The sequence below is a fragment of the Agelaius phoeniceus genome, chromosome W (assembly GCF_051311805.1).
Source record: "Agelaius phoeniceus isolate bAgePho1 chromosome W, bAgePho1.hap1, whole genome shotgun sequence".
Classification (NCBI taxonomy): domain Eukaryota; kingdom Metazoa; phylum Chordata; class Aves; order Passeriformes; family Icteridae; genus Agelaius; species Agelaius phoeniceus.
The window spans coordinates 1,505,536-1,532,452 of NC_135301.1; the positions used below are offsets into that span (position 1 = coordinate 1,505,536).

Here is a 26,917-nt window from a genome sequence, read left to right on the forward strand (position 1 = left end):
TAAAATTCTAGACATCTATTTAATATTATGTATTGCATCTACTGCTGCAACTGATTTTTTCTTCTAGTTTTAAACTTTCTGTATGTATTTATATTTCTAGACTTAGATTTCTACCTTTATATTGTTTGTATTTATAATTTTTATCATCAAAACCTTGCCTATTGACAAGTAAAAAAACCCGCTTTTTTTAACGACTTAAAAATATTTTTATATTTATAATTTTCCTATTTCTATTTATAATTTGCTCTCTAGTACGTGATAACATACCTGCTCCTGCACCGCAGTGGGGCTCCCTCTCCTGGGCACCTCGGGGTGCCCCCAGTGGCATCAGAGCCCCGAGTCTGCACCCCCCCCTTTTCCTCTAGTTAGAAACTACACTGGAACTTTTTTCTGGAAACAAAGACATGACCTAAATCCTCTCCCCATGTCCCAGACAGAGAGATGTTCAGTTCTTAGTTGACTGGGCAGCAGTTTCTTCAATAGAATGATAAACAATATGGAAACGTTTTAGCTACAAGCAAATAGGCAAATCGGAACAAGGTCCTGGTGGCCAGCCACTGCAGTTCTTCTGAAGCAATTTTTTAAACAATCAAATACTGATACCACAAAAATAAAGCAAAAAGCTGACTACTGGCTAAGGAAGAAGGAAAAATTAACTTTTGACAACAACAACAACATTCCAAGGACACAGGCTTTTTTCCAATCTCATACCTTATTATTACCTCTCTTGGGAATTCTCATCGTGGATCCCAAAAGGAATAAATCCCTCAGAGTGTCCTAAAGCACAAAGTAGCACGCTGGAGCTCCTCACACTCCCAGGAGGGCAGCACAGCGTGCACCGAGTCTGCAACAAATTCTGCTCAGTGAGGGTCTGCAAACAAAGTTTCCAGTGATGAACTGAACTCATTTTCAAGGGACGCTTTCTAAGCACAGAAGCACAACAAAGAACAAGCAGAAACAATCCTTACAAACACCTGCGAGTTTTATTTAGCATGGATGCGACTGATTGCCACCCTATGGCTTCTCCCTTGGGTTTGTCTTAGGTTCAGGAGGATGATGATGCACACTCTGCCTTCCCTGAACCCCCACAGCAGCCGAGCGCTGCCCAGCGCGTTCAGACCATCGGGAACTGGGTCACGCACACCCGGATGGGCCGGAGCTGCTCTGCTGGAGATTGGGGAGACGAGAGCAGAGAGGCGCTGGCCCAGGCGTCGTCCCAGTTCTATTGCTGTGTGCCGAGAAAGAGTTTGCTCCCAACAGCTGCAGCCACCCTCAGCTCGCTCCCGTGGTGAGTATCAATGGCACACAGAGGCAGCCTGAGGAAATAATGGGCTGGGCTCTAAGGGCTGGGACAGGCTCTGATTTTTTGTTTTGTATTTGCACGATGATCGGTACAACAGGGCTCTGATGGATGACTCGGCAGCACGCAATTAAAAACTCCTCCGTAGGATTACATGGACTTGTAGGAAAAGACAAAAGCCCATCACCCTTCTGAAATCTCCTTTGAATCCCAAGCACGTGGATTGTCACCGTACTGCAGCTTCCAGGTTTTCAAAGCAGCTTACTTCTGAAGGCCAGGAAACATTTATTCCTACAGAAACAATGGGCAGCACCCGGGCTAATCTAAGCACTCCTGTTGGATAGGGGATCTGCCAGTGTGCCAGTCCAGCTTAAAGCAGGCTTTACGCCAGTCTAACGTCCCCACTAAATTCTTCCCCTATCTCCTGACACCAAAATCTTATTTTTCCCTAAAGCTTCGCATCATTAGCAAATTCAAAGTAAAATGTTTTTTTTTTACAACATTCAAAAATGTCATGCTGGACTGAACTAGAGAGTAATTTTCAAATATAAGCTTAGCAAAGTCTGAATTGACTTGTCCAGAGAGAAAACCTACAAGTGAACACCTACACCTGCCTAAAGAGACCTAACGAGCCCCTGGCAGCCACCGGCATCAAAGCGCAGTGGATGTTTCTAATCCAGGGGAAGGAGAACAATATCACCTTTTGTTCTCTCCAGTTTGTTTCCTCTGCAGTCCTAGTTGCTCCTTATGATTTTTACAGTCTCTGTATCTTCTCGGGCAGCGCTGAGTCTGACGACCGGGATACGAGAGTCCTTCCCTGCCCTACGGAGAGAACCAGGAAAAAAAGTTAAAAAAAGAACAGGGCAGTTTGAAGTTAATACTTCCGACAAGAAGCAGCACCCGACAAACAGAGCAACGGTGAACAAAGCGTGACACCTCCCTGGGGACAGAAGACTTACAAACTCTCCGGGATTTACAATTCCAGTAACCAAGCCCTTCAGCACAGCAGCCAAGTGTCCCATTAGGTGGTGCTGCACCAAAGAATGATCCAAGAGGTTCCAAAGAGTGAAATGCACATTATTGTCCAAAGACGTAAAATCTTGCAAAATAACAAAACTACAATAGATCTAAACTACAGGGCAAGAGTACAAGTGTTAGCTTGAGGAGCTGGAACCATCCAGGTGAGCAACTGCTAACCGGATCCTCAACAGAGTTTGAGGAACCCTTCAGGATACAGAAGGGTTTTCCCCAGAAATTGCACAGGCCGAGTTTTGATAGAAGTGCACTTGCCAGATGCTCAGAAACGTCACCCATCCTCCTCCGGGTGTCCTGAGAGAGCTGCGAATGGCTCTCACCTGGTTTGAGCTGGTTCTGTAAGGGCTCAGGGTGAATTTCACCAGATGCAACCAAACTGGGCAACACCCAGTGGGACAGAAGGAACCCAAAGCTTGTTTTACCCAAAGCTTGGGTAAGCAGAGCTCCAGCAAATACTGAGGAAACGATCAGAACAGGGTAACAAATAATAAACATACCTTTTTTAACTTGCCTTTTTTTTTTTTTTTTCAGATGAGCAAAACAATTAAGGAGAAGGTGGAAAACTCACCGTGACTGAACATTTCATCACCTGTAAGCTGACCATCCTTAGCATAGAGGACTCCAAATTTAAAATTCACCGATCCCTGGAAAATAAAACCAAATATTATTTGGTAAACAGTCAAACAGAAGACATAAAAATTTGTTTCCTCTAATCTTTGCCTACATCCTACACATTAGAACATACATTTTATACCATCTCCTAATACATAATGATTTACCTTTAAACTTTGATAGTATAGCATAAAATCATTAACTTAAATTGGTGATCTATTATTATTTAGTTGGTGCTTCAAGTTATTTTTGCTGTCATGTTCAAAAAAACAGGACTTATTTTTACTGTAACGAGCAATTGATTTAGAAGTCATCAAAAGCCCATCAAAATACAAAGCTGTATTCACCGGACGGGTCTGTGAGCAAGAAGTAGTCAGGCTTGTACTCACCTCTTGCCCTTCAAGAACCAATAAATCCTGTCAACAAAAACAGCATCTTTAGCCCCCTCCTATTAAAGATTCTACAAGGATGATGGTTTTATTGGTGTTTAGAAGTTTGGATTTGAAATGGCCAGTTCAATGGATAAAGAGACAGTTTAAGTAGTATTAGATTATTATTATTATTATTATTATTAGCTACTGGAAGAAACAAACCATTGGTATCTATACTTAATTACTTCTATTTCCAGGAAATCATAAAGAAAAAGAACCAAACCAAAAAAAGTCACTTCCTACCTTTTGTATCTCAGGATGAAAAATGTCTCTTGGGCTCTTCTCCAGTTTCTCCAGACTCCTGGCACTGAAATGCAAATGAACGAGTGCTTTATAGGAGGGCAAGTGCACATTCCAACCCCGAACCCCCAACCGATGGCAGTTACAGCGCTTACAAAATGAATCCTTCCCAGAGCCTCTGGGAAATGGAACGGTTTGTGCAACTGCCATTTCTTCCCCAAAATACTAACTCCCAACACTTCCTAAACTGAGTTTGCATTTTAAAAACAGAAATTAGGGAGACTCAGGGTGGAGATCAGGTTGAAATTGATTTCCTTCTAAAGCACAGGGGCTCTGTTCCATCACCCTTCACTTTGGCTCCACACGGAATCACGGGGAGCATTTTAGGAGGGCTCAAGAACCAATTCTATTTCTCTCTTTTTTCTAGTTCTCTCTCTTCCTAAATAATTCAAGGCAAGTCAAATGAAAAAGGACAAGTTCAGCATCAAATTCACACTTTTTCCCTTTGTCTGCTCAAGAACAGGCTTTAAAACCACTTCTTGCTGCCTTCAACGGTTAAGACTTGCAAAACGGTTTCGCAAGTTTGATAGGTTTATCATAAAAACCACAGAACGCAAGCTCTGAATGACAGGAAAAGGTACACAGGCAAATATCTCAGCTGATGGTGGCTTATTTGCAAACACAGACCTTAACGGAGATTGCACGGAGAATGTTTCAGTGGGACTCGAAGGGAAAAATATTTTCTGAGTACCCTGTAAACAAGAAAAGCTAGGCTATATTACAGGACATACCCACGTGTTCTGCATATTCAAATAGGATTATCAATAAAAACATTTAAGAAGGAAGAAAACCAAGGTAATTTTACTCAGCTATATTTACTGCCGATTTAGAGGGAAAAAAAAAAAAAAAAAAAAAAGTGAACCATAAACGCCTACAGTAGAACTTTAAACCAATTGCTTGGATAAAAGCAGCTCATGGAACATGAAGTAGAAAAAAAGCGAAACCAGTATCAGACCTGCCTATTTTCTTACCATTGCACAAGAAAATCCGACAAGCGGTAGAAAGTCACTGCCTAAAACCGATCCTAGGATGTAACCGAGAACAATTGAGGCATTTGCTAATCTAAACGGAAACCTTTTCCGGACCCTAGTGTCAAATCACACGTTTTGTCTCTCAGCAGCTCGAGGCTGGAGAGCATTTCCCCTGGGGGTCGGGAGGGCAGGGGCACAAGGGGCTGAGTTTGCCGATCGCACCTGTGCCATCAGAAGGATCCTGCCCGGCGCTCCTTGCGCTCGCCATTCTCCGGGCCATCGCTGTGTTTTACTGCTCAGCGATGCCGCTCCATCCGTTTGCGTGGAAGGAAGAGCCACGAGCACTGAGGCACTCAGCAGCCGTGTCATGCCAGCGATGTCGAGCGCTCTCTGCTCGCAAGGCTGAGCCCGCCGCGGAGCCGCCTCCGCAGCCGCTCGTCCGCCCCCGCCCGCAGCAGCGGCAGCGGCCCGAGGGAGACGGCTGCAGCTCGGCGGCTCCCGCGCCTCCGCCAGCCCGAGGGCAGCCGCCGCACAGTGACCGCGGCAGCGCCCGGCGCCGCTCGCCCGGGGCGGCTCCTGCAGCTCCCGGCCCGCGGCAGCAAAGCACCGCCTGGCGCTCCGCCATCGGCGGGCGGCAGCGCGCCCCGCCCGAGCTGAGCCCCCGCCACCGGGACCGCTGAGCGAGGCCGAGGCGCCGGGCGGACGCCCCTTCCGCGCCGCTCGGCTCCGTGCGGGCGGCCGGACGGAGGCTTCGCCCCTCCAGCGTTGCTGCCGCGGCTCCGTCCCGCGCGGCACAGGCGCCGGGAGCTCCCCGCGCCCAGCCCGCTCCCCCGGCACGCGGCCGCCTCGGCCCGCCAGCCATTCATATGGCGCGTCGGCCGTTGCGTCAGACGCCGCGCTTTACGGCCGCAGGGCCTGCCGGGAGTTGTAGTCTCGGACTGACAGCCACCGCTCCGTTCTCCGCCACCGGGAGCTGCGCTCCCGCCAGGGGATCAAACGGCTCCTTCGCTCCTGGGCGCGGAAGCACCTTAGGCAGCACCGCCCCTCCCGAATGTCCTTTCTTTTCCACTCCAACTCTTTTTTCTTTTCTTCACTCTGTTTTTCACCCCCTTTTCCACTTTCGCTCTTTCTTTTTCACTCTCACCCTTTTCCTTTTTCATTTTTTTTCTTCCTTTCTCTTCCTCCTTTTTTTTTTCTTCCTTTCCTGTTTCCTTTTCTTTCTTTCGCTCTTTCTTTCTGTCTTTCTCTATTTCTTTCTTTCTCTCGCTCTCTTCCTGTCTCTCTCTTTCTTTCTTTCTGTCTGTCTTTCTCTATTTCTCTGTCTCTCTTTCTTTCTTTCTCTCTGTCTCTCTTTCTTTCTTTCTCTCTGTCTCTCTTTCTTTCTCTCTATCTCTCTCTGTCTCTCTTTCTTTCTCTCTCTCTTTCTTTCTCTCTGTCTCTCTTTCTGTCTCTCTGTCTCTCTTTCTGTCTCTCTTTCCGTCTGTCTCTCTTTCTTTCTCTCTTTCTCTCTTTCTCTCACTCTCTTTCTTTCTGTCTCTCTCTCTGTCTCTCTTTCTTTCTCTCTTTCTTTCTTTCTCTCTGTCTCTCTTTCTTTCTCTCTTTCTTTCTTTCTCTCTGTCTCTCTCTCTCTGTCTCTCTTTCTTTCTTTCTCTCTGTCTCTCTTTCTGTCTCTCTCTGTCTCTCTTTCTTTCTCTCTGTCTCTCTCTCTCTGTCTCTCTTTCTTTCTTTCTCTCTGTCTCTCTTTCTGTCTCTCTCTGTCTCTCTTTCTTTCTCTCTTTCTTTCTTTCTCTCTGTCTCTCTTCCTTTCTTTCTTTCTTTCTTTCTTTCTTTCTTTCTTTCTTTCTTTCTTTCTTTCTCTCTCTCTCTTTCTGTCTCTCTCTCTGTCTCCCTTTCTTTCTCTCTCTCTCTTTCTTTCTTTCTCTCTGTCTCTCTTTCTGTCTCTCTCTCTGTCTCTCTTTCTTTCTTTCTTTCTTTCTCTCTTTCTTTCCCTGTATTTCTACTCTGGGATTTCCATTCTGGCTTTAGGATAAAAAAGCAGCAGTCGAAACGTTCAGGCTACCGGGGAGTGCAAAAAACCCCAAAACGGTAATGATTTTAGGAAAACTATTTCCTCCATGGGAGCCTGAAATTTTCTACAGCTGCAGGTGACATAGAGCTTTTATTTCTTCTTTTAGATAGTTTATACTTTATACTCTATTTATACAGCGCCCCCTGCCGTCTTCATGGGCGCACTGCGGGCACAGCGCCCCCTGCCGTCTGCATGGGCGAACTGCAGGCAGAGTGCCGCCGAATGACGTCACCTCGTCGACACGGCGCCCCGCCCCGGCCACGCCAGCCCAGCTGGCCCTACCAAATCTCTCTGTTGATACACACAGTAAACAAAACCAAAATCCCAGGAATACCTATCAGAAGTCTAGGAAAGAAACCTCTTGAAATTTATCCTACCTCAAATCCAAACCAACCCGTCCAGAAAGTTAGCTTCACTCAAAAAAACTATTTACACAGAGGTAATAAGACCAAGAAATAAAACAACACACCATATAACGAACCACCAACGAATACAACAGCGAAGGAAAAAAAAAAACCACGTTTTTTTCTTTTTTTTTATTTCAACTAGCTTCCTTTATTAGCTAGAACCAAAGATTTTGCCAGGGCTGTAACAACAACAACAACTTCTTTTTCTTCTTCTCCTTCTGAAATGTCCCTTCTCCTTCCCAAACTCCTTACAACTTCTGCGTTTGAATCCAAGCCAAAAGCAAAATTCGTGCACTTGTGAGTCCGGTGCTCCTGTCAGATTCTCTGTCTCCCTCCACATCTTCTTACACTTTCAGTCTGAACGCTGTCCTGCCCTGATGAGTTTGACAGAAGAATTGGCACATGTTAAGAGAGCATTTCCCTCCCTCCCTCCCTCCCTCCCCAGAGCTGGTTTCCTTAGCGCATTTCAATCGATCCCAAGCCCGCAATGATGCGCGCTCTGCCGGAAAGGGGAAACACGTGCTAGTGAACAGCAGCTCAGAAACAATTCTTTTCTAATGTTACCTGCTCTACTTGACTGCTCGCTAACACAAGTCTCATTTTACCATTGCAGGGAGAAGGCTGTAGGAAAATGTCTGATGAGCAGCCACAAAAGGCCTCACTCCCTGCTACACAGCCTGCAACAACCTCGGCAGAGCGGAGCAGCCAAATCACCGCACTCTCCTTGCCGTGGGCAAGGGTAGAAGATGACTGGGGGAGGCACATAAAAAGAAGGGAAACGCTCCTATAAATGCACAGCCATTTGCTTTCAGAAGCCCAGAGTTCAGGATCTTCTCTAGGAAGCCAGACGTGACATGATATTTCTGAGATTTTCTTCTTCATCAAAGGAAATGTCCGTACATACACACTCTTACAAACGTACCTAGGGTTTTGGGGTTTTTTTTCTTCTGAAGCTCCAAGAATGATTTCCCACCTTGATTCATTCAGAAGAAACGGCCCCTGTGACTCAGGTCAGAAGGGCGGCCTGCGTTTTTGATCACGACAGCTTTTGGCTTTACCCTGTGAGCAGGAGCAGCCAGAGCTGAGGCTCAGCAGAGGCTGACCCCGGCCAGCCCCTTCCTCCCTTCCCTGTGTGTCACAATGACTTCCCGGCAGAAGGATGCAAAGCAGGTTTGTGTCTTTTCTCTTCAGTGCCAAGAGGTAAAAGATGTAGGCTTTGAAATAACTAATGACCCTCTCTTGGAACTCTCCCAAGGACAGTTTGAAAGCAAAGACAGAAGATTGCTGCTAAATCCATATGGGATAAGGATGAGAGCAGCAAGGATCCGAGGCCAGCAGTGTTGCCAGGCAGTGTCACGTCCCTGCCACCTTGTGACAAGGCACACAGCTGCAAAGCCCCAAAGCCTGCAAGCCCTGCAGCTGCCGCACGGATGGACCTGGTTCCCTTCCCAGGTGCCCAGAGGGACACCCGAGGGCAGGTGTCGTCCCCCGCCCCCCGAGGGCGCACCCAGAGCCCCGGGCAGGGACGCAGTCACTGGCTGCTCTCTGGGGACGAGACCCTCCCTGCAGGTGACACCGGCTTGTCCTCTCCCTGTGGCACAGGGACCTCCAGGCTCTAGGACCAGCCTCATTTTGTCAGCATCCAGGTGCTGTGCTAGAGCCAGAGGGGTCAAGGCTTTCCAGAACCATAGGATCCTTGCGGTTGGAAAAGCCTTCTAAGGACATCGAGCCCAGCTGCTGCCCCCCCAAATCAGGTCCCTAAACACCACATCTTGACATCCTTGACATGTCTCCAGGCATGGGGACTTCCCTGGGCTCCTATGCCTGAGCACCCTTTCAGTGAAAAAATTTTCCCTCCAATCCAATCTAAGCTTTCCCTGCTGCAAGTTGAGGCCATTTCCTTTTGCCGTGTCACTTCTTACCTGGGAGACCTCGGTACTTCAACCTTACCTGCTCCTTCCCTAGGCGGTCTCTGGCTTGGCTGGAGGAGAGGAGAAACACTCCCACCACAGGAATGGCAGCTCAGGAGGTCCCACACCAAGGCCAGGGGGAGCAGCCGTCCTCGCCAGAGCTCGCACGTCCCTTCTTCTCAGAGATTGGCTCTGCTTTTCCTCCCGGGCAGATCTCTGCTGAGTGCTTCACAATTGCCTGTTTGGAGGAGGGGGGGAAAAGAGGTTAGCCAAGTTTTTTATCCAGACTTAGCTGCTGGCTTTGCCTCCTCCTGACTTCCTTCTGCTAAGAAAACAGCTGCCTTTGGACTTCTAGGGGCAACTTGCACGTCATGCCTGAAAAGGAACTACAGAAAAGCGCCTCATTTATAAAGCCTCAGCCAAGAAGACAGATGCAGCTGCAGCTTCGCCATGCCCACTGCCTGCAGAGCCGGCAGGCACCAGGCCAGCTCTGCTCCTCCTTCAAGTTGTTCCCAAAGCTGCTGGAAGAACTGAAGGCTCCTTTGGCCTTCCATTGCTCGGCTTGTCCCGAGAAAGAGCTTTGAGTGTTGTTACCCCTCCAGAAAGGAAGGGCGTTTCTGTCTCACACGCTCGGTGACACAAGGCTACGCAGCCTCTGCTCCAGGTGGGAAGGGCTTCCTTCCTCCTCTGGCACCTGGCTGGCACAGGTTGCTCAGAGGTCCTGGGGCTGCCCCATCGCTGCAAGTGCTCAAGGCCCCTCGGTGCTCTGCGATGAGGCTCTGAGCAAGCTGCTCTATGGAAGCACGTCCCTGCCCACGGCGGCAGCAGCCTTGGAATGAGGTGATCTTTAGAGCCCCTTGCAACCTGAATTCTTCCATGATTCTGTGAACTGAAAAAAGCGGGGAAAGAAATCTGTAAAGGTCACTAAATGCATCCAAGCACATCCCCAAGGATCCAATCCTCAGCAGCCCATGCAAGGCAAGGTCAGAGCTCTCTGCCCACCGAGGACACGGCAAGCAGCACGGACCTTTCTCCCACTCTCCAGCACGGAGAAGTGGGAGGCCAGAGGGAGTCTGTCTGTTTACAGACACCGGAGGGCGGCGGGGCGGGGCGGGACGGGGCGGGCGGTCTTACCTTGCAAAGCTGGCGGCAGAAAGGGCGGGCAGCGCCGCCGCCCCGCCGGGATTTTCCGGCCCGCCGTCGCTTCCGCCGCCTGGAGAGGCGCGTGCGCGGGCTCGGGGGGGGGTGCAGCCCCGTTCCGACGGCGTTCGCCCGCCCCCGCTCGCTGCCCCCGGCCCGCGGAGCGCTGCGACCGCGCCTCCGCCGCCCGCCGAAAGCCGCCCCGCCGGGCCGCCCCCCCCCCCCGGCCATTCTTCTCAGCCATCGTGTCCCTTTTGCACTCCTGAACGTCTTTCACCCCTCCCGGCCATTTACCGAGCCCGCCCCGCCCGCCGCTCGCTCCCGCCCCGCCCTTGCCTCGCTCGGCAGCCGCGTCCTTGCCCCGCCCCCGGCAGCCAGCGGCGAGGGGCAGGGCGCTGGCTCGGGGGGCTGCAGTACCGCGCTCTGGCCAAAGGGCGGCAGACTCCCGGGTCCGCGATATCCCCGCCCTTTTGGCCGCCATTTTGAGAAGGTCAAAAAAAAAAAAAAACCCCGCGACATTGGCGACGCGCCACTCCCAACATGGCGGCCGAGAGAGGACCCCCTCGGCCGAGAGAGGCGGTTACTCACATGCCAGTCAGAAACACGCCAAAATACACCCGCCCGCGGCGCCGCTGACCCCACAGCCCGTGTCGGGTACACCTGAAACACAAGAGAAAATCCCGCCGGGGCCGCGCCAGCGTCGGTGTCCTGTGCAGGCAGTCCGCATAGACACACCGCCGGGGGCCCTCCGCTTTCCCGCCCTTTTCGCCGCCATTTTCAGAAGGTCAACCAAACTCCGCCACGCGCCACGCCCAAGAGGGCTGCCTGGCGGCGGCGGGCTGCAGTACCGCGCTCTGCCCACAAGGCGGCAGCACTGCCGCCCACCCCAGCCGGGGGCGCCGCGCGCCGAGGGGCTGCGGGCGGCCAAGGCGGCAAAAAAGAACAGGGGCCATCCCCCCCAAAAACTCCTCTAAAAATAAATGCCAAAAACCTGCCTCTTACCCAACAAGAACCAAATAAGCCCCCTTTCTTTCATGCCTTCTTGAAATAAATTTGATAGTTCTAGTTTTCCTAGTTCTATTCACACCCATATTTATACCGGACAGTGATGTGTTACGTCGTTTATACCATCTATTATGCCTATTCCTATTATCTGTATTTATTCATACTTTGTGGTTTTAGCAATATCATTATCTATTGATTGTATATTTCTCGACTTCCATTTAGATTTCTATCATACTTTTATTCTTCCAAAAAAAATCCCATCTCTAACCAAACAAATACCAAAAAACCCTTCTTTTCAACTCTATTGAAATAGTTTTATATTTAGAGCTTGCATAATTAGATTCACTTTTATAGTCACCGTTTATACTGATGCATTCCATTCATCATTACATATCACATATCTATTATTCACATCATAGAGATAAATCATTATTTTTATCATGTACCAAATCTACTGCTACAACTTATTTTTTCTAATAGTTTCAATTTTTATATCCATCTTGATGTATTCATAAGATCTTTTTACAAGTAGATTTCTACCTTTCTATCATTTGTATTTGTAGTTTTTATAATAAAACCCCTGCTTTTGCCAAGTAAAAAACAAAACCATCCTTTCTTTTAAACTACTTTTAATAATGTTGTTGTATTTACAGTTACCATATCTATAATGTTTTAGATATTATATCATAGCGACGTACTAGATTTATAGCTGTTTCCTATAATATACCATCATAAGATGTATACGGTATCACTTGTATTACGTGTTGTATGGATTTATGTCACTTTACATTTACAATCCTTTAATAATTTGATCTATATATCTGCATAGATTCGCAACACATTTCTAGATTTAAAATTTCCTTTGAGCTGTGTTTATATTTAGCCTCTCTATTGATATATCTATCAACATACACAATGCTCTTTGAAAAATACAATATCTTATTGGAATATATCATGACTTAAGTTACCTGTTACATTTTAGATCAAAATAAAAGTTTATTCCCATTTCTACACATCTACTCGTTTTGTTTAAAGATAGCTATCCTTAGAATTTTACATTTAAAATCCAATTCCTAAATGCAATGACAAAACAAACAGCATCGAATTCCCACCAATGTCTTCCAAAACCATCAAGATACCTCCACCAGCCAAACAACTGCCAGCGAAAAAAACACACAACACTCTTTTCACTAACACTTCTCATCACATCAGAAAAATGGAACCAAACGAAAAGAAAACCCTGGAGAAACCCACGCAGCAAATCACAAAAACCTCTAAAAAAACCCAAACCAACTCGCTCAACTCCAATCAGTGCCACTGACCCTGAACGTTATTTTAAAAACTAACCAAAATTCTACATCTACACTAACTCAAAGAATAAGCAATACTCTGTCAAAAGAACTTTAGAAAGCGAACTAATGAACGAAATAGAAAAAAACCAAAAAATCTCAACCACTACAAAATAAGAAAATAACTACCCAAAAAAAAAACCAAAAAACCCCTACTTAAAAAGACCCACCATATAAATACCCACGTTCCCAAAAATAAAACTGATCAATAACCACCAAATACGTCAAAGGACAACAAGAAACGAAAAAAAAAGAAAAAAGAAAAAAAAAAAAGAAAATACATTTGTAAAACAAAAGTCCCCCAAACCAAAGCAACTTCAATTTACGTCAAAAAAATTATTCCCAACTGAAGAATAAACGCATAGAACCTCATTCGATCAAAATAAAAATACCACCCAGAAATAAACACAAAGCCGAAAGAGAAACGTAACCATTCACAAGATCTCCCAAATGATCCGTAACAATAAAACATACACTACAATCAAACAAACCAAAGAAATAAAAGCCCTGGAAGACGAGAAACACAAACGCAATTAGAGAGATTTTAAAAACCCCGCTGCTATTAACGACACGACGCCACCTCGAACCCACCGAAACAAACGCTACACGCCCACGCTAATAAAAGCCACGGCGACAGAATTAAAATCCGAGCCGCTGCTTCACGCAACGACCCGTAGAAACCATTGCACGCCTTTAAAAACAGAATAGCCCGGCAAAAAAAAATATCCGACTACAGAACTCAGTTCAAACCAAACCTTTATCGTCACCACCCGAAGAACCGAGAACCGTACCGGTCAGGAAGAACGCCATAGCCCTTAGCGCACACCCACTGCGACCAGAACAAACCCGTGCGATGGATCCCTACAAAGCCACCTCCGAACCACGACACCCAAGAACTTGCGGCAGCCCAACCCCGCGCTGCCGGCCCCGGACGGAGCGCGGCTCCCGGCGGCAAAGCGGCTCCTCCGGCGGCTGCTCCGGCGCGCAGGGGCGGCGCCGCCCCGGAGACCCCCCCGCCCCCGCCCGCTCCCCCTGCCCGGGGGGCCCCGGCGGCGCCCGAGCCCCGCGCCCGGAGCGGACAGAGCGGCCGGCACCGGCCGGGCCGGCGCAGCAGCGCCCGCGCCGCCTCTGCCGCCCTTGGCCGGCCCGGCGCCAGCTGCCCTCGGCTCCGCACGGCGCCTCGCACCGGCAAAGCGGCTCCGCCGCTGCCGCGCCAAATTCCCCCGTGCGCCTCGGCACCCGCCCGGCCCGGGCCGGCAGCGCTCCCGAGCGGCAACGCTCCGGCCCGGGCCGCGGCCACAAGAAGCGCCCTCAAATGCAGCGGCACAGCCCGACTGCAGCCCTGCAAACGCCGCCAGAGCTGCGGCTTCCCGCAACTCAACCCCGAAACTGACGCCGCGGGCGGCGCTCACCTCGCTTCAACAAGGGCAAAGAAATGGCTTCTCCCCTTCAAATTCATCCCCTAGGAGCGCAGAAAAGAAGGGGCTTTCCTCCAATGAAATCCTGCAAGCCATGTGCAAAGGGGGATTTTGACCTCCATTCAAACCCTTGCAAAGGAGGGACACCAGCGCTGTCCCCTCCATTTAAACCTTAGGATGATGAAAATGGGCTGGTTACCTTCAAATCAAAGCCATCCAATGACAACAATACTTTGCCCATTCCCGTTCAAATGGAACGCAGGGATTCCCTGTCACCCCTGGGATACCCCTAACAGCCGGGAAAAGGCAGCTTTTCCTTCAACCGACATCCTTGGAACCGCAAGCGAAAGCGGATCCCCCCCAGTTCAAACACAGACAATATTAGGAGAGTAGCTGCTTGCCTCTCCTTCATTTCTTTTGTCTTCACAAGCTCCCTTTTTGTTCCTGGGGAAGCGGGGAGGGGGGACTGCCAAGATCCAATTGAAAAGGGAAAGGACCAAAGTCCCCGCTCCAAATCCACACGCGCTCACCCGTTCGGCTGCTGCTTCCCGGCACAAAGATTCGTCCCTCGGCACCTCCTTGAAGCGATGCTCCGCGGATCCAAGCGCGTATCCAGGTGTTCGCCCAGACGCTGCCAGAAGCTCTCGCAGTCCTTCCATGAGACAGCCCCGGGAGCCCCCCCATGAACCCCTCTACTCAGCAGCTCCATGCAAAAGGCAGCTGAGGCGAAGCCTCCCCCTAAAACAGCCTCGCCCCCCCGGCAGGAGCCGGCCCCTCATCATCCTCACAGCTCACACCTGGGGCTGCTCCGAGCCCCCCATCATCCTCACAGCTCACACCTGGCGCTGATGCCACTCTCCAACAGCGCCTCTCCCCGTCCAGCACACAGCCCGCTTCTCACAGACACAGAGCCAACAGAAATCTGCTCCGGGTGCTGGCTTTTCTTAGTCCGTCTGCTTCCACAATTCAGACACGGACGTGCGCTGATGGCACTGAGGGAAAGCTTTCCAGTGCACAAAACTGTCATTCTGGTAGCACGCTTTGAGACGCCTTCAGAAAAAGCAGAATCAGCGCCGCCTCCTAAGAGCCCTGCTGAGGAACCCCGCCCTCCTTGGGACACCCAATGCAGCAGAGCTCGAAAAACGAGGGCAAAAGTCAAGCTTGGAGTGGAAAAAGACAATAGAAATACAGCAGCCTTTCAAGAAAGCCTTCACACAGTAATAGTGGGAGCCGGTCACATTTCTTCTTTCCTTGCTCTCTGGAATGACATCAATACGAAGTAAAAAACCCACACGAAACACAAGGCAGAGCTGGGATTTGACACGTCTTCCTTTTGGCTCTCGGGATGACAAGCGCCTCTTCCGGGACTGCGACACGCTTTGGGCGCTGGCAGAGAACGGAGGCAAAAGGTGCCAGAGAGCCCTTTCTATCGCCTTCAGCCCCTGCAGCTGTTCTGAGGGTTCCAGGGCACAGCTCGGTCCGTTCCTAGATCAAAACCTCACGGCAATATCTTCAGAACTACTACGCATCTCCAGTCGGAACCTTCTACATTCCTGTAAACAAATGAGTGCATAGAGAGGGTTTCTCCCGAGCTGAGTTTAGAGACCAATTCCTATTCTTTAGCAATACCTAGAAAACCGAATGCCTTGCCAGGTTTTAGCATCCTACACCCACTCACCCCTCCCTGTGCATTTGGTGGCAGCTTTGGGTCCCTCTGGGGGACGGCACCCAGCGTGACCCCCGCCCCTCGCCCGCCCCCCACCTGCTCCTGCACCGCCGTGGGGCTCCCTCTCCTGGGCACCTTGGGCTGCCCCCAACGGCATCAGAGCCCCGAGTCTTCACCCCCCCTTTCCCTGACCCCCAAAGAAGGCTCCGAACGAATCCGACTGCCCCGGACAGCAGCGCAGCGCTTCCCCCAAGCCCTTCCCACACGTGCATGGCCCCAGCAAGGGATTCTGCTGCAACAGGAAAGGGGGGGCAGCCCCCAGAAGGCTTGAGGTTCCTGCCCAGCCTCGCTGTCACGGGCCAGGGGCAGCGAGAGAGGGAGCGGCACAGACGGCGGGGACGGCCCGGCACGGAGCGGGGGCCGCTCTCAGCGCGATGCCGGCAAAGCCGCAGCTCCGGCGCTGTCGGCCGCGCTGCTTGAGCGGCACGGGGGGATCCGCCGAGAGCCTCCGGCCCCGCGCGGGGACTCCCGCAAGGGCCCAGGGGCGCCGGGCTCCGGCCCTCGGGGCTTTATTCTCCGGCAGCCCGAGCCCCGCGGCTGCGGGGCAAAGAAGGAAAGGGGGCACGGGAAGAGAGGAGCGAGAGCAGGGCACGACAAAGGGCGGCGAGGGAGCTCGGGCTGTGCAGGAAAGCGGCACGGGAAGGGAAAGCCCGGGACGAGGGTACACGGAGGCTGGGCACAGGAAGGAGACAGGGGGAACAGAAGGGAGTAGCGGGCTAGGGACAGGACAGGAAGGAGCCGGCTTTGCGGGGGGAGAGGGAATGGGGGAAAGGGAGCGAGAGAAGGCGAAGACGGGGAGAAGGAAGGAGGGCTAGAGAGAGGGACAGGCGGGGAAGCCTCCCAGAGCCCCGGCTGCACCCCGAGCCCGGCCCGGCGCCTCGCCCTGCCCGGGATGCTGCGGCGCTCGGCGGAGCTCGGCTCGCTCCGGAGACGCTCGGCTCCGGTCGGCTCTTGGCGCCTCAACTCGGCTCTTGGCGCCTGCATTCGCCTCTTCGGCCGAGCTCGCCTCGCTTCGGCCCAACTCCCAGCCGCTCTGTGCCTTCGGCGCGCCTCGGCTCCGCTCGCCTCGCCTCGGCTCCCCGACGGCGGGCGGGCAAGCGCCGCCGCCTCCCGTTCAGCTCGCCCGGCTCGGGGCTCTCCCGCTGCCGCGTCCCGCGGGCGGCCCGGCCACGGCGCGGACACGACCGGGAGCGCGGGCTCGGGCAGGAGCTCATTAGGCTGGGAGCGCACTGGCGCTAAGCAGCGCGCACGAGAGCAGCAGGCTCGCTTCGCCTGAGCTCGGCTCGCTTCGCTTCAGGCAGCCTCGGAAGCCTCGCCTCGGTTCGCTCGAGGCCGTCAGGGTCGGCCGCTCTCGCCTTTGCTTCGGCCGAGCTCGTGCGATTCCCCCGAAGGCGGCGGCGTTCGGTTGTGGTTTTAGAAATATCCTCCTCTATCGATTGGATCTCTCTACAGTTAGATTTATATTTCTAGAATACTTCTATTAATCCAAAGAAAAACCCCATCTCTAACCAAATAAATACAAGAAAACACCTTCTTTTAAACGATATCGAAATATTTTCATACTTTGTATAATTATATTCACATTTATATTTATAGTTTCTTTTGATGCAATCTATTAATAATTATCTATAATATCTATAAAATTCTAGACATCTATTTAATATTATGTATTGCATCTACTGCTGCAACTGATTTTTTCTTCTAGTTTTAAACTTTCTGTATGTATTTATATTTCTAGACTTAGATTTCTACCTTTATATTGTTTGTATTTATAATTTTTATCATCAAAACCTTGCCTATTGACAAGTAAAAAAACCCGCTTTTTTTAACGACTTAAAAATATTTTTATATTTATAATTTTCATATTTCTATTTATAATTTGCTCTCTAGTACGTGAGAACATACCTGCTCCTGCACCGCAGTGGGGCTCCCTCTCCTGGGCACCTCGGGGTGCCCCCAGTGGCATCAGAGCCCCGAGTCTTCACCCCCCCCTTTTCCTCTAGTTAGAAACTACACTGGAACTTTTTTCTGGAAACAAAGACATGACCTAAATCCTCTCCCCATGTCCTAGACATAGAGATGTTCAGTTCTTAGTTGACTGGGCAGCAGTTTCTTCAATAGAATGATAAACAATATGGAAACGTTTTAGCTACAAGCAAATAGGCAAATCGGAACAAGGTCCTGGTGGCCAGCCACTGCAGTTCTTCTGAAGCAATTTTTTAAACAATCAAATACTGATACCACAAAAATAAAGCAAAAAGCTGACTACTGGCTAAGAAAGAAGGAAAAATTAACTTTTGACAACAACAACAACATTCCAAGGACACAGGCTTTTTTCCAATCTCAGACCTTATTACTACTACCTCTCTTGGGAATTCTCATCGTGGATCCCAAAAGGAATAAATCCCTCAGCGTGTCCTAAAGCACCAAGGAGCTACCTACAAGTGAAGGTGGCTACTTTCAGTGCAGACACAGCTGATGACACAGCAGTAGCACAGTTCTGTGCTGCACAGGGATAATACTGTCTCCTCTTCTCCAGCAGCTGACTCTCTCCTGCCATGGCTTCTGTAAATGCATCAGAGCACGACCTTAAACACAAACAGGCAAGAAAACACCATCAGAAGTCTTTCATTAAGCAGTACAAGAAGGGTTCCAAGCAGAGACCAACAGAATTTCAAGGAAGCAGTATGCAATTAAACCCCCTCAGATTTGTTCAAGTAGCCGGCAAAATGGAACCATTCAGAAATGACAAAGAAAACCCCCCCAAGTATTTATACAGGAGTCCTTAATGTCAGAAAGGGGATGACAGGTTATGTTCAGATAAGATGAATGTTTATTTGGATCTATAAATAAACTTCTCTCGTGGTCCTTTGCCAAAAAATAGAACCTACAAGTGAACACCTACACCTGCCTCAAGAGACCTAACGAGCCCCTGGCAGCCACCGGCATCAAAGCGCAGTGGATGTTTCTAATCCAGGCTAAGGAGAACAATATCACCTTTTGTTCTCTCCAGTTTGTTTCCTCTGCAGTCCTAGTTGCTCCTTATGATTTTTACAGTCTCTGTATCTTCTCGGGCAGCGCTGAGTCTGACGACCGGGATACGAGAGTCCTTCCCTGCCCTACGGAGAGAACCAGGAAAAAAAGTTCAAAAAAGAACAGGGCAGTTTGAAGTTAATACTTCCGACGAGAAGCAGCACCTGACAAACAGAGCAACGGTGAACAAAGCGTGACACCTCCCTGGGGACAGAAGACTTACAAACTCTCCGGGATTTACAATTCCAGTAACCAAGCCCTTCAGCACAGCAGCCAAGTGTCCCATTAGGTGGTGCTGCACCAAGGAATGATCCCAGAGGTTCCAAAGAGTGAAATGCACGTTATTGTCCAAAGACGTAAAATCTTGCAAAATAACAAAACTACAATAGATCTAAACTACATGGCAAGAGTACAAGTGTTAGCTTGAGGAGCTGGAACCATCCAGGTGAGCAACTGCTAACCGGATCCTCAACAGAGTTTGAGGAACCCTTCAGGATACAGAAGGGTTTTCCCCAGAAATTGCACAGGCCGAGTTTTGATAGAAGTGCACTTGCCAGATGCTCAGAAACGTCACCCATCCTCCTCCGGGTGTCCTGAGAGAGCTGCGAATGGCTCTCACCTGGTTTGAGCTGGTTCTGTAAGGGCTCAGGGTGAATTTCACCAGATGCAACCAAACTGGGCAACACCCAGTGGGACAGAAGGAACCCAAAGCTTGTTTTACCCAAAGCTTGGGTAAGCAGAGCTCCAGCAAATACTGAGGAAACGATCAGAACAGGGTAACAAATAATAAACATACCTTTTTTTTTTTTAACTTGCCTTTTTTTTTTTTTTTTCAGATGAGCAAAACAATTAAGGAGAAGGTGAAAACCTCACCATGACTGAACATTTCATCACCTGTAAGCTGACCATCCTTAGCATAGAGGACTCCAAATTTAAAATTCACCGATCCCTGGAAAATAAAACCAAATATTATTTGGTAAACAGTCAAACAGAAGACATAAAAATTTGTTTCCTCTAATCTTTGCCTACATCCTACACGTTAGAACATACATTTTATACCATCTCCTAATACATAATGATTTACCTTTAAACTTTGATAGTATAGCATAAAATCATTAACTTAGATGGGTGATCAATTATTATTAAGTTGGTGCTTCAAGTTATTTTTGCTGTCAGGTTCAAAAAAACATGACTTCTTTTTACTGTAACGAGCAATTGATTTAGAAGTCATCAAAAGCCCATCAAAATACAAAGCCGTATTCACCGGACGGGTCTGTGAGCAAGAAGTAGTCAGGCTTGTACTCACCTCTTGCCCTTCAAGAACCAATAAATCCTGTCAACAAAAACAGCATCTTTAGCCCCCTCCTATTAAAGATTCTACAAGGATGATGGTTTTATTGGTGTTTAGAAGTTTGGATTTGAAATGGCAAGATCAATGGATAAAGAGACAGTTTAAGTAGTATTAGATTATTATTCTTATTCTTATTAGCTACTGGAAGAAACAAACCATTGGTATCTATACTTAATTACTTCTATTTCCAGGAAATCATAAAGAAAAAGAACCAAACCAAAAAAAGTCACTTCCTACCTTTTGTATCTCAGGATGAAAAATGTCTCTTGGGCTCTTCTCCAGTTTCTCCAGACTCCTGGCACTGAAATGCAAATGAACGAGTGCTTTATAGGAGGGCAAGTGCACATTCCAACCCCGAACCCCCAACCGATGGCAGTTACAGCGCTTACAAAATGAATCCTTCCCAGAGCCTCTGGGAAATGGAACGGTTTGTGCAACTGCCATTTCTTCCCCAAAATACTAACTCCCAACACTTCCTAAACTGAGTTTGCATTTTAAAAACAGAAATTAGGGAGACTCAGGGTGGAGATCAGGTTGAAATTGATTTCCTTCTAAAGCACAGGGGCTCTGTTCCATCACCCTTCACTTTGGCTCCACACGGAATCACGGGGAGCATTTTAGGAGGGCTCAAGAACCAATTCTATTTCTCTCTTTTTTCTAGTGCTCTCTCTTCCTAAATAATTCAAGGCACGTCAAATGAAAAAGGACAAGTTCAGCAGCAAATTCACACTTTTTCCCTTTGTCTGCTCAAGAACAGGCTTTAAAACCACTTCTTGCTGCCTTCAACGGTTAAGACTTGCAAAACGGTTTCGCAAGTTTGATAGGTTTATCATAAAAACCACAGAACGCAAGCTCTGAATGACAGGAAAAGGTACACAGGCAAATATCTCAGCTGATGGTGGCTTATTTGCAAACACAGACCTTAACGGAGATTGCACGGAGAATGTTTCAGTGGGACTCGAAGGGAAAAATATTTTCTGAGTACCCTGTAAACAAGAAAAGCTAGGATATATTACAGGACATACCCACGTGTTCTGCATATTCAAATAGGATTATCAATAAAAACATTTAAGAAGGAAGAAAACCAAGGTAATTTTACTCAGCTATATTTACTGCCGATTTAGAGGGAAAAAAAAAAAAAAAAAAAAAAAGTGAACCATAAACGCCTACAGTAGAACTTTAAACCAATTGCTTGGATAAAAGCAGCTCATGGAACATGAAGTAGAAAAAAAGCGAAACCAGTATCAGACCTGCCTATTTTCTTACCATTGCACAAGAAAATCCGACAAGCGGTAGAAAGTCACTGCCTAAAACCGATCCTAGGATGTAACCGAGAACAATGGAGGCATTTGCTAATCTAAACGGAAACCTTTTCCGGACCCTAGTGTCAAATCACACGTTTTGTCTCTCAGCAGCTCGAGGCTGGAGAGCATTTCCCCTGGGGGTCGGGAGGGTAGGGGCACAAGGGGCTGAGTTTGCCGATCGCACCTGTGCCATCAGAAGGATCCTGCCCGGCGCTCCTTGCGCTCGCCATTCTCCGCGCCATCGCTGTGTTTTACTGCTCAGCGATGCCGCTCCATCCGTTTGCGTGGAAGGAAGAGCCACGAGCACTGAGGCACTCAGCAGCCGTGTCATGCCAGCGATGTCGAGCGCTCTCTGCTCGCAAGGCTGAGCCCGCCGCGGAGCCGCCTCCGCAGCCGCTCGTCCGCCCCCGCCCGCAGCAGCGGCAGCGGCCCGAGGGAGACGCTGCAGCTCGGCGGCTCCCGCGCCTCCGCCAGCCCGAGGGCAGCCGCCGCACAGTGACCGCGGCAGCGCCCGGCGCCGCTCGCCCGGGGCGGCTCCTGCAGCTCCCGGCCCGCGGCAGCAAAGCACCGCCTGGCGCTCCGCCATCGGCGGGCGGCAGCGCGCCCCGCCCGAGCTGAGCCCCCGCCACCGGGACCGCTGAGCGAGGCCGAGGCGCCGGGCGGACGCCCCTTCCGCGCCGCTCGGCTCCGTGCGGGCGGCAGGACGGAGGCTTCGCCCCTCCAGCGTCGCTGCCGCGGCTCCGTCCCGCGCGGCACAGGCGCCGGGAGCTCCCCGCGCCCAGCCCGCTCCCCCGGCACGCGGCCGCCTCGGCCCGCCAGCCACTCCTACGGCGCGTCGGCCGTTGCGTCAGACGCCGCGCTTTACGGCCGCAGGGCCTGCCGGGAGTTGTAGTCTCGGACTGACAGCCACCGCTCCGTTCTCCGCCACCGGGAGCTGCGCTCCCGCCAGGGGATCAAACGGCTCCTTCGCTCCTGGGCGCGGAAGCACCTTAGGCAGCACCGCCCCTCCCGAATGTCCTTTCTTTTCCACTCCAACTCTTTTTTTCACTCTGTTTTTCACCCCCTTTTCCACTTTCGCTCTTTCTTTTTCACTCTCACCCTTTTCCTTTTTCATTTTTTTTCTTCCTTTCTCTTCCTCCTTTTTTTTTTCTTCCTTTCCTGTTTCCTTTTCTTTCTTTCGCTCTTTCTTTCTGTCTTTCTCTATTTCTTTCTTTCTCTCGCTCTCTTCCTGTCTCTCTCTTTCTTTCTTTCTGTCTGTCTTTCTCTATTTCTTTCTCTCTCTCTTTCTTTCTTTCTCTCTGTCTCTCTTTCTCTCTGTCTCTCTTTCTTTCTCTCTATCTCTCTCTGTCTCTCTCTCTGTCTCTCTCTCTGTCTCTCTCTTTGTCTCTCTTTCTTTCTCTCTCTCTTTCTTTCTCTCTGTCTCTCTTTCTGTCTCTCTTTGTCTCTCTGTCTCTCTTTCTGTCTCTCTTTCCGTCTGTCTCTCTTTCTTTCTGTCTCTCTTTCTTTCTTTCTTTCTCTCTGTCTCTCTTTCTGTCTCTCTCTCTCTGTCTCTCTTTCTTTCTTTCTCTCTTTCTTTCTTTCTCTCTGTCTCTCTCTCTCTGTCTCTCTTTCTTTCTTTCTTTCTTTCTTTCTTTCTTTCTTTCTTTCTCTCTTTCTCTCTTTCTCTCTCTCTTTCTTTCTTTCTCTCTGTCTCTCTTTCTGTCTCTCTCTCTCTTTCTTTCTTTCTCTCTGTCTCTCTTTCTGTCTCTCTCTCTGTCTCTCTCTCTGTCTCTCTCTCTCTTTCTTTCTTTCTCTCTGTCTCTCTTTCTGTCTCTCTCTCTGTCTCTTTCTTTCTTTCTCTTGCTCTCTTCCTGTCTCTCTCTTTCTTTCTTTCTTTCTTTCTGTCTTTCTCTATTTCTTTCTCTCTCTCTCTCTCTCTTTCTTTCTTTCTCTTTCTTTCTTTCTTTCTTTCTTTCTTTCTTTCTTTCTTTCTTTCTTTCTTTCTTTCTTTCTTTCTTTCTTTCTTTCTTTCTTTCTTTCTTTCTTTCTTTCTTTCTTTCTTTCTTTCTCTCTCTCTTTCTCTCTCTCTTTCTCTTCCTGTCTCTCTCTTTCTTTCTTTCTTTCTTTCTCTATTTCTTTCTCTATTTCTTTCTCTCTCTCTTTCTCTTCCTGTCTCTCTCTCTCTTTCTTTCTTTCTCTCTCTATTTCTTTCTCTATTTCTTTCTCTTGCTCTCTTTCTGTCTCTCTTTATTTCTTTCTCTCTCTCTTTCTTTCTTTCTTCCTTTCCTTTTTCCTTTTCTTTCTGTCTCTCTTTCTTTCTTTCTTTCTGTCTCTATTTCTCTCTTTCTTTCTCTCTCTCTCTCTCTTTCTTTCGCTCTCTTTCTGTCTCTCTCTTTCTTTCTGTCTCTCTTTCTTTCTGTCTCTGTCTCTCTGTCTCTCTCTCTTTCTTTAATTCTTTCTCTCTTTCTTTCGCTGTATTTCTAATCTTGGCTTTCCATTCTAGCTTTAGAATAAAAAAAAGCAGCAGTAGAAACGTTCAGGCGACTGGGGAGTGCAAAAAACCCCAAAACGGCAATGATTTTAGGAAAACTATTTCCTCCATGGGAGCCTGAAATTTTCTACAGCTGCAGGTAACATAGAGCTTTTATTTCTTCTTCTATATAGATTATACTTTATACTCTATTTATACATCGCCCCCTGCCGTCTGCTTTGGCGCACTGCAGGCACAGCGCCCCCTGCCGTCTGCTTTGTCGCACTGCAGGCAGAGCGCCCCCTGCCGTCTGCTTTGTCGCACTGCAGGCAGAGCGCCCCCTGCCGTTTGCTTTGGCGCACTACAGGCACAGCGCCCCCTGCCGTCTGCATGGGCGCACTGCAGGCAGAGTGCCGCCTAATGACGTCAGCCCGTCGACACGGCGCCCCGACCAGGACACGCCCACTCGGGCGGCCGTTGCCATCTTGTACGGCACCCCGTGTCGGCCAGGGCGCCGCCAGCCTGTACGGCACAATTTTACGGCAGTCGCGCTTTACGGCACCTTTTGCGACAGTCGCGCTTTACGGCACCTTTTGCGACAGTCGCGCTTTACGGCACCTTTTACGACAGTCGCGCTTTACGGCAGTTTTACGACAGTCGCGCTTTGCGGCAGCTTTACCACAGTCGCGCTTTACGGCACCTTTTGCGACAGTCGCGCTTTACGGCTGTTTTACGACAGTCGCGCTTTACGGCACCTTTTGCGACAGTCGCGCTTTACGGCACCTTTTGCGACAGTCGCGCTTTGCGGCACCTTTTGCGACAGCCGCGCTTTGCGGCAGTTTTACGACAGTCGCGCTTTGCGGCACCTTTTGCGACAGTCGCGCTTTACGGCACCTTTTGCGACAGCCGCGCTTTACGGCTGTTTTACGACAGTCGCTCTTTACGGCACCTTTTACGACAGTCGCGCTTTACGGCACCTTTTGCGACAGCCGCGCTTTACGGCTGTTTTACGACAGTCGCTCTTTACGGCACCTTTTGCGACAGTCGCGCTTTACGGCACCTTTTGCGACAGTCGGGATTTACGGCTGTTTTACGACAGTCGCGCTTTACGGCATCTTTTGCGACAGTCGCGCTTTACGGCTGTTTTACGACAGTCGCGCTTTACGGCATCTTTTGCGACAGTCGCTCTTTACGGCACCTTTTGCGACAGTCGCGCTTTACGTCACCTTTTGCGACAGTCGCGCTTTATGGCATTACCCTTTATGGAACTTTTATGGTACTTTACAGCACTTTACGGTTTTTATTTTGTTTTTAATCTATTTTTATTTTTTTTTAATTTTTTTTTTTACTTAATGTTTATTTTTAATTTTTCAAGCTTTTATTTTTCTAATTCTATTTTTTATTTACTTATTATTTTTCATTTTTCTATTTCTAAAGCTTTTTTTTTTTAATTTTATTTTTTATTTAATTTTAATTTTTTCTATTTCTAAAGCTTTTTTTTTTAATTTAATTCTTTAAAAGTTTTTCTATTTTTAGGGCTTTAATTTTATTTTTTAATTTTATTTTTCAATTTTTAAAACACTTATTTTATTTTTCTAGTTATATTTTTAATTTAATTTTTATTTTTAATTTTTATATTTATAAGGAATTTATTTTATTTTTTTATTTTATTTTTGATTAAATTTATATTTTTTTCTATTTTTAAAGTTTTTATTTTTTTTTTTATGTAGTGCTGCCCAGACCAACTCAAGCTGGTGATTGTGGTGGTGTTTGAGGGTCTTGCATTACGGCACTACCTTTTATGGAACTCTTACAGCACTTCACAGTTTTTATTTTGTTTTCCATTTATTTTAAATTAATTTTGTTTTTTTACTTTTATTTAATTTTTATTTTAAATTTTTCTATTTTTAAAGCATTTTTATTTTAGTTTTTAATTTTATTTTTTATTTACTTATTATTTTTAATTTTTCTATATTTAACGTTTTTATATTTTATTTTTTAAATTTACTTACTATTTTTAATTTTTCTATTTCTAAAGATTTTTATTTTTTTAAGTTTAAACTTTTTTATTTTTAAAGCATTTATTTTTTATTTTTTATTTAATTTTTATTTTTAATTTTTTTATTTTTAGAGCCTTAATTTTATTTTTTAATTTTATTTTTTATTTTTCTATTTTTAAAGCTTTTATTTTATTTTTCTAATTTTATTTTTTATTTATTTTTTATTTTTAATTTTTCTATTTTTAAAGGTTTTTATTTTTTTTTTTATTCAGTGCTGCCCAGACCAACTCAAGCTGGTGATTGTGGTGGTGTTTGAGGGTCTTGCATTACGGCACTACCTTTTATGGAACTCTTACAGCACTTTACAGTTTTTGTTTTGTTTTTCATTTATTTTAAATTAATTTTGTTTTTTTACTTTTATTTAATTTTTATTTTTAATTTTTCTATTTTTAAAGCATTTTATTACATTTCATTTGGTGCTGCCCAAACCTGCTGTAGTGCATTTTTATACTTTATAATACTTTGAAGTCATTTTGTTTTGTATCCCCATATTTTTCCCAAATGGTTTATCCCAAACTGTACCCCCCTCCTTCTCCCTGTGTTATCCCTCTCCCGGGATGAGATCATCCCCAAACCCCGACCCTGGCTCTCTGTCAATCACTCAGCCTCCCATCCCCTCCATGCAGAAGTTTCGGTCCAAGTCGTCCAGTGATCAGCCAGAGGCCAGGGGTCAGCCCCCCGAGCCTTGCCCCATACGCTGTCCTAAATGTCTATGGCCCAGCATCCATCCCTTAGGGTCACTTAATGGTTGGTAAAATGTTATCTACTTTGGGTTTCCACCTCCCTTTAAACGTAACCTTGGCACATCTCCCTGGGGCTTGGCAGGAGGCCCCTGAGGTGCAGGAGCTCCTTTGGGACTCCTAATAAAACCTTGGATTAACCCCTGCTAAGAGTCGGCCCTTTATCATCTACCGCTGTCTCTGGTGTCTCTTGTGCTGCACAGGGGCCCAGCCCAGGTGCCCTCAGCACCCTCGGGGCACAGAGAGTGTCTCCCTGCCAGCCCAGGTGCCCTCAGCACCCTCGGGGCACAGACAGAGAGTGTCTCCCC

At 48.0% G+C, this 26,917-nt stretch overlaps 1 protein-coding gene and 2 long non-coding RNA genes across 3 annotated transcripts; all 3 read right to left on the reverse strand.

The window, feature by feature from the left end:
- Window positions 1-3,620: 3,620 nt before the first annotated feature.
- On the reverse strand, window positions 3,621-5,400 carry LOC143696621 (uncharacterized). Its single transcript, XR_013186011.1, has 3 exons — window positions 4,872-5,400; window positions 4,306-4,370; window positions 3,621-3,685 (listed from the first exon to the last, which is right to left on the reverse strand). It is a non-coding gene; the product is annotated as an uncharacterized LOC143696621 (long non-coding RNA).
- A 1,844-nt stretch (window positions 5,401-7,244) lies between these two features.
- LOC143696591 (uncharacterized) lies at window positions 7,245-10,279 on the reverse strand. Its single transcript, XR_013185987.1, has 3 exons — window positions 10,169-10,279; window positions 9,075-9,272; window positions 7,245-7,498 (listed from the first exon to the last, which is right to left on the reverse strand). It is a non-coding gene; the product is annotated as an uncharacterized LOC143696591 (long non-coding RNA).
- A 6,665-nt stretch (window positions 10,280-16,944) lies between these two features.
- Window positions 16,945-22,415, reverse strand: LOC143691889 (uncharacterized). The gene is made up of 4 exons (XM_077193208.1): window positions 21,545-22,415; window positions 20,978-21,042; window positions 20,294-20,357; window positions 16,945-19,654 (listed from the first exon to the last, which is right to left on the reverse strand). Exons 1-4 carry the CDS (start codon window positions 21,944-21,946, stop codon window positions 19,538-19,540), a joined length of 648 nt encoding a protein of 215 aa, XP_077049323.1. The 5' UTR covers window positions 21,947-22,415; the 3' UTR covers window positions 16,945-19,537.
- Window positions 22,416-26,917: the final 4,502 nt, after the last annotated feature.

Bases quoted from the DNA above. Each gene is read 5' to 3' on its own strand.
- LOC143691889 (XM_077193208.1), bottom strand. From the start codon at position 21,946: ATGGCGGAGCGCCAGGCGGTGCTTTGCTGCCGCGGGCCGGGAGCTGCA. The intron at 21,043-21,544 runs GTGCGATCGGCA...TCTTGTTTACAG, and splicing joins GGATCCTTCTGATGGCACAG to GGTACTCAGAAAATATTTTT. The intron at 19,655-20,293 runs GTAGGAAGTGAC...TTTATTTTCCAG, and splicing joins TTCATCCTGAGATACAAAAG to GGATCGGTGAATTTTAAATT.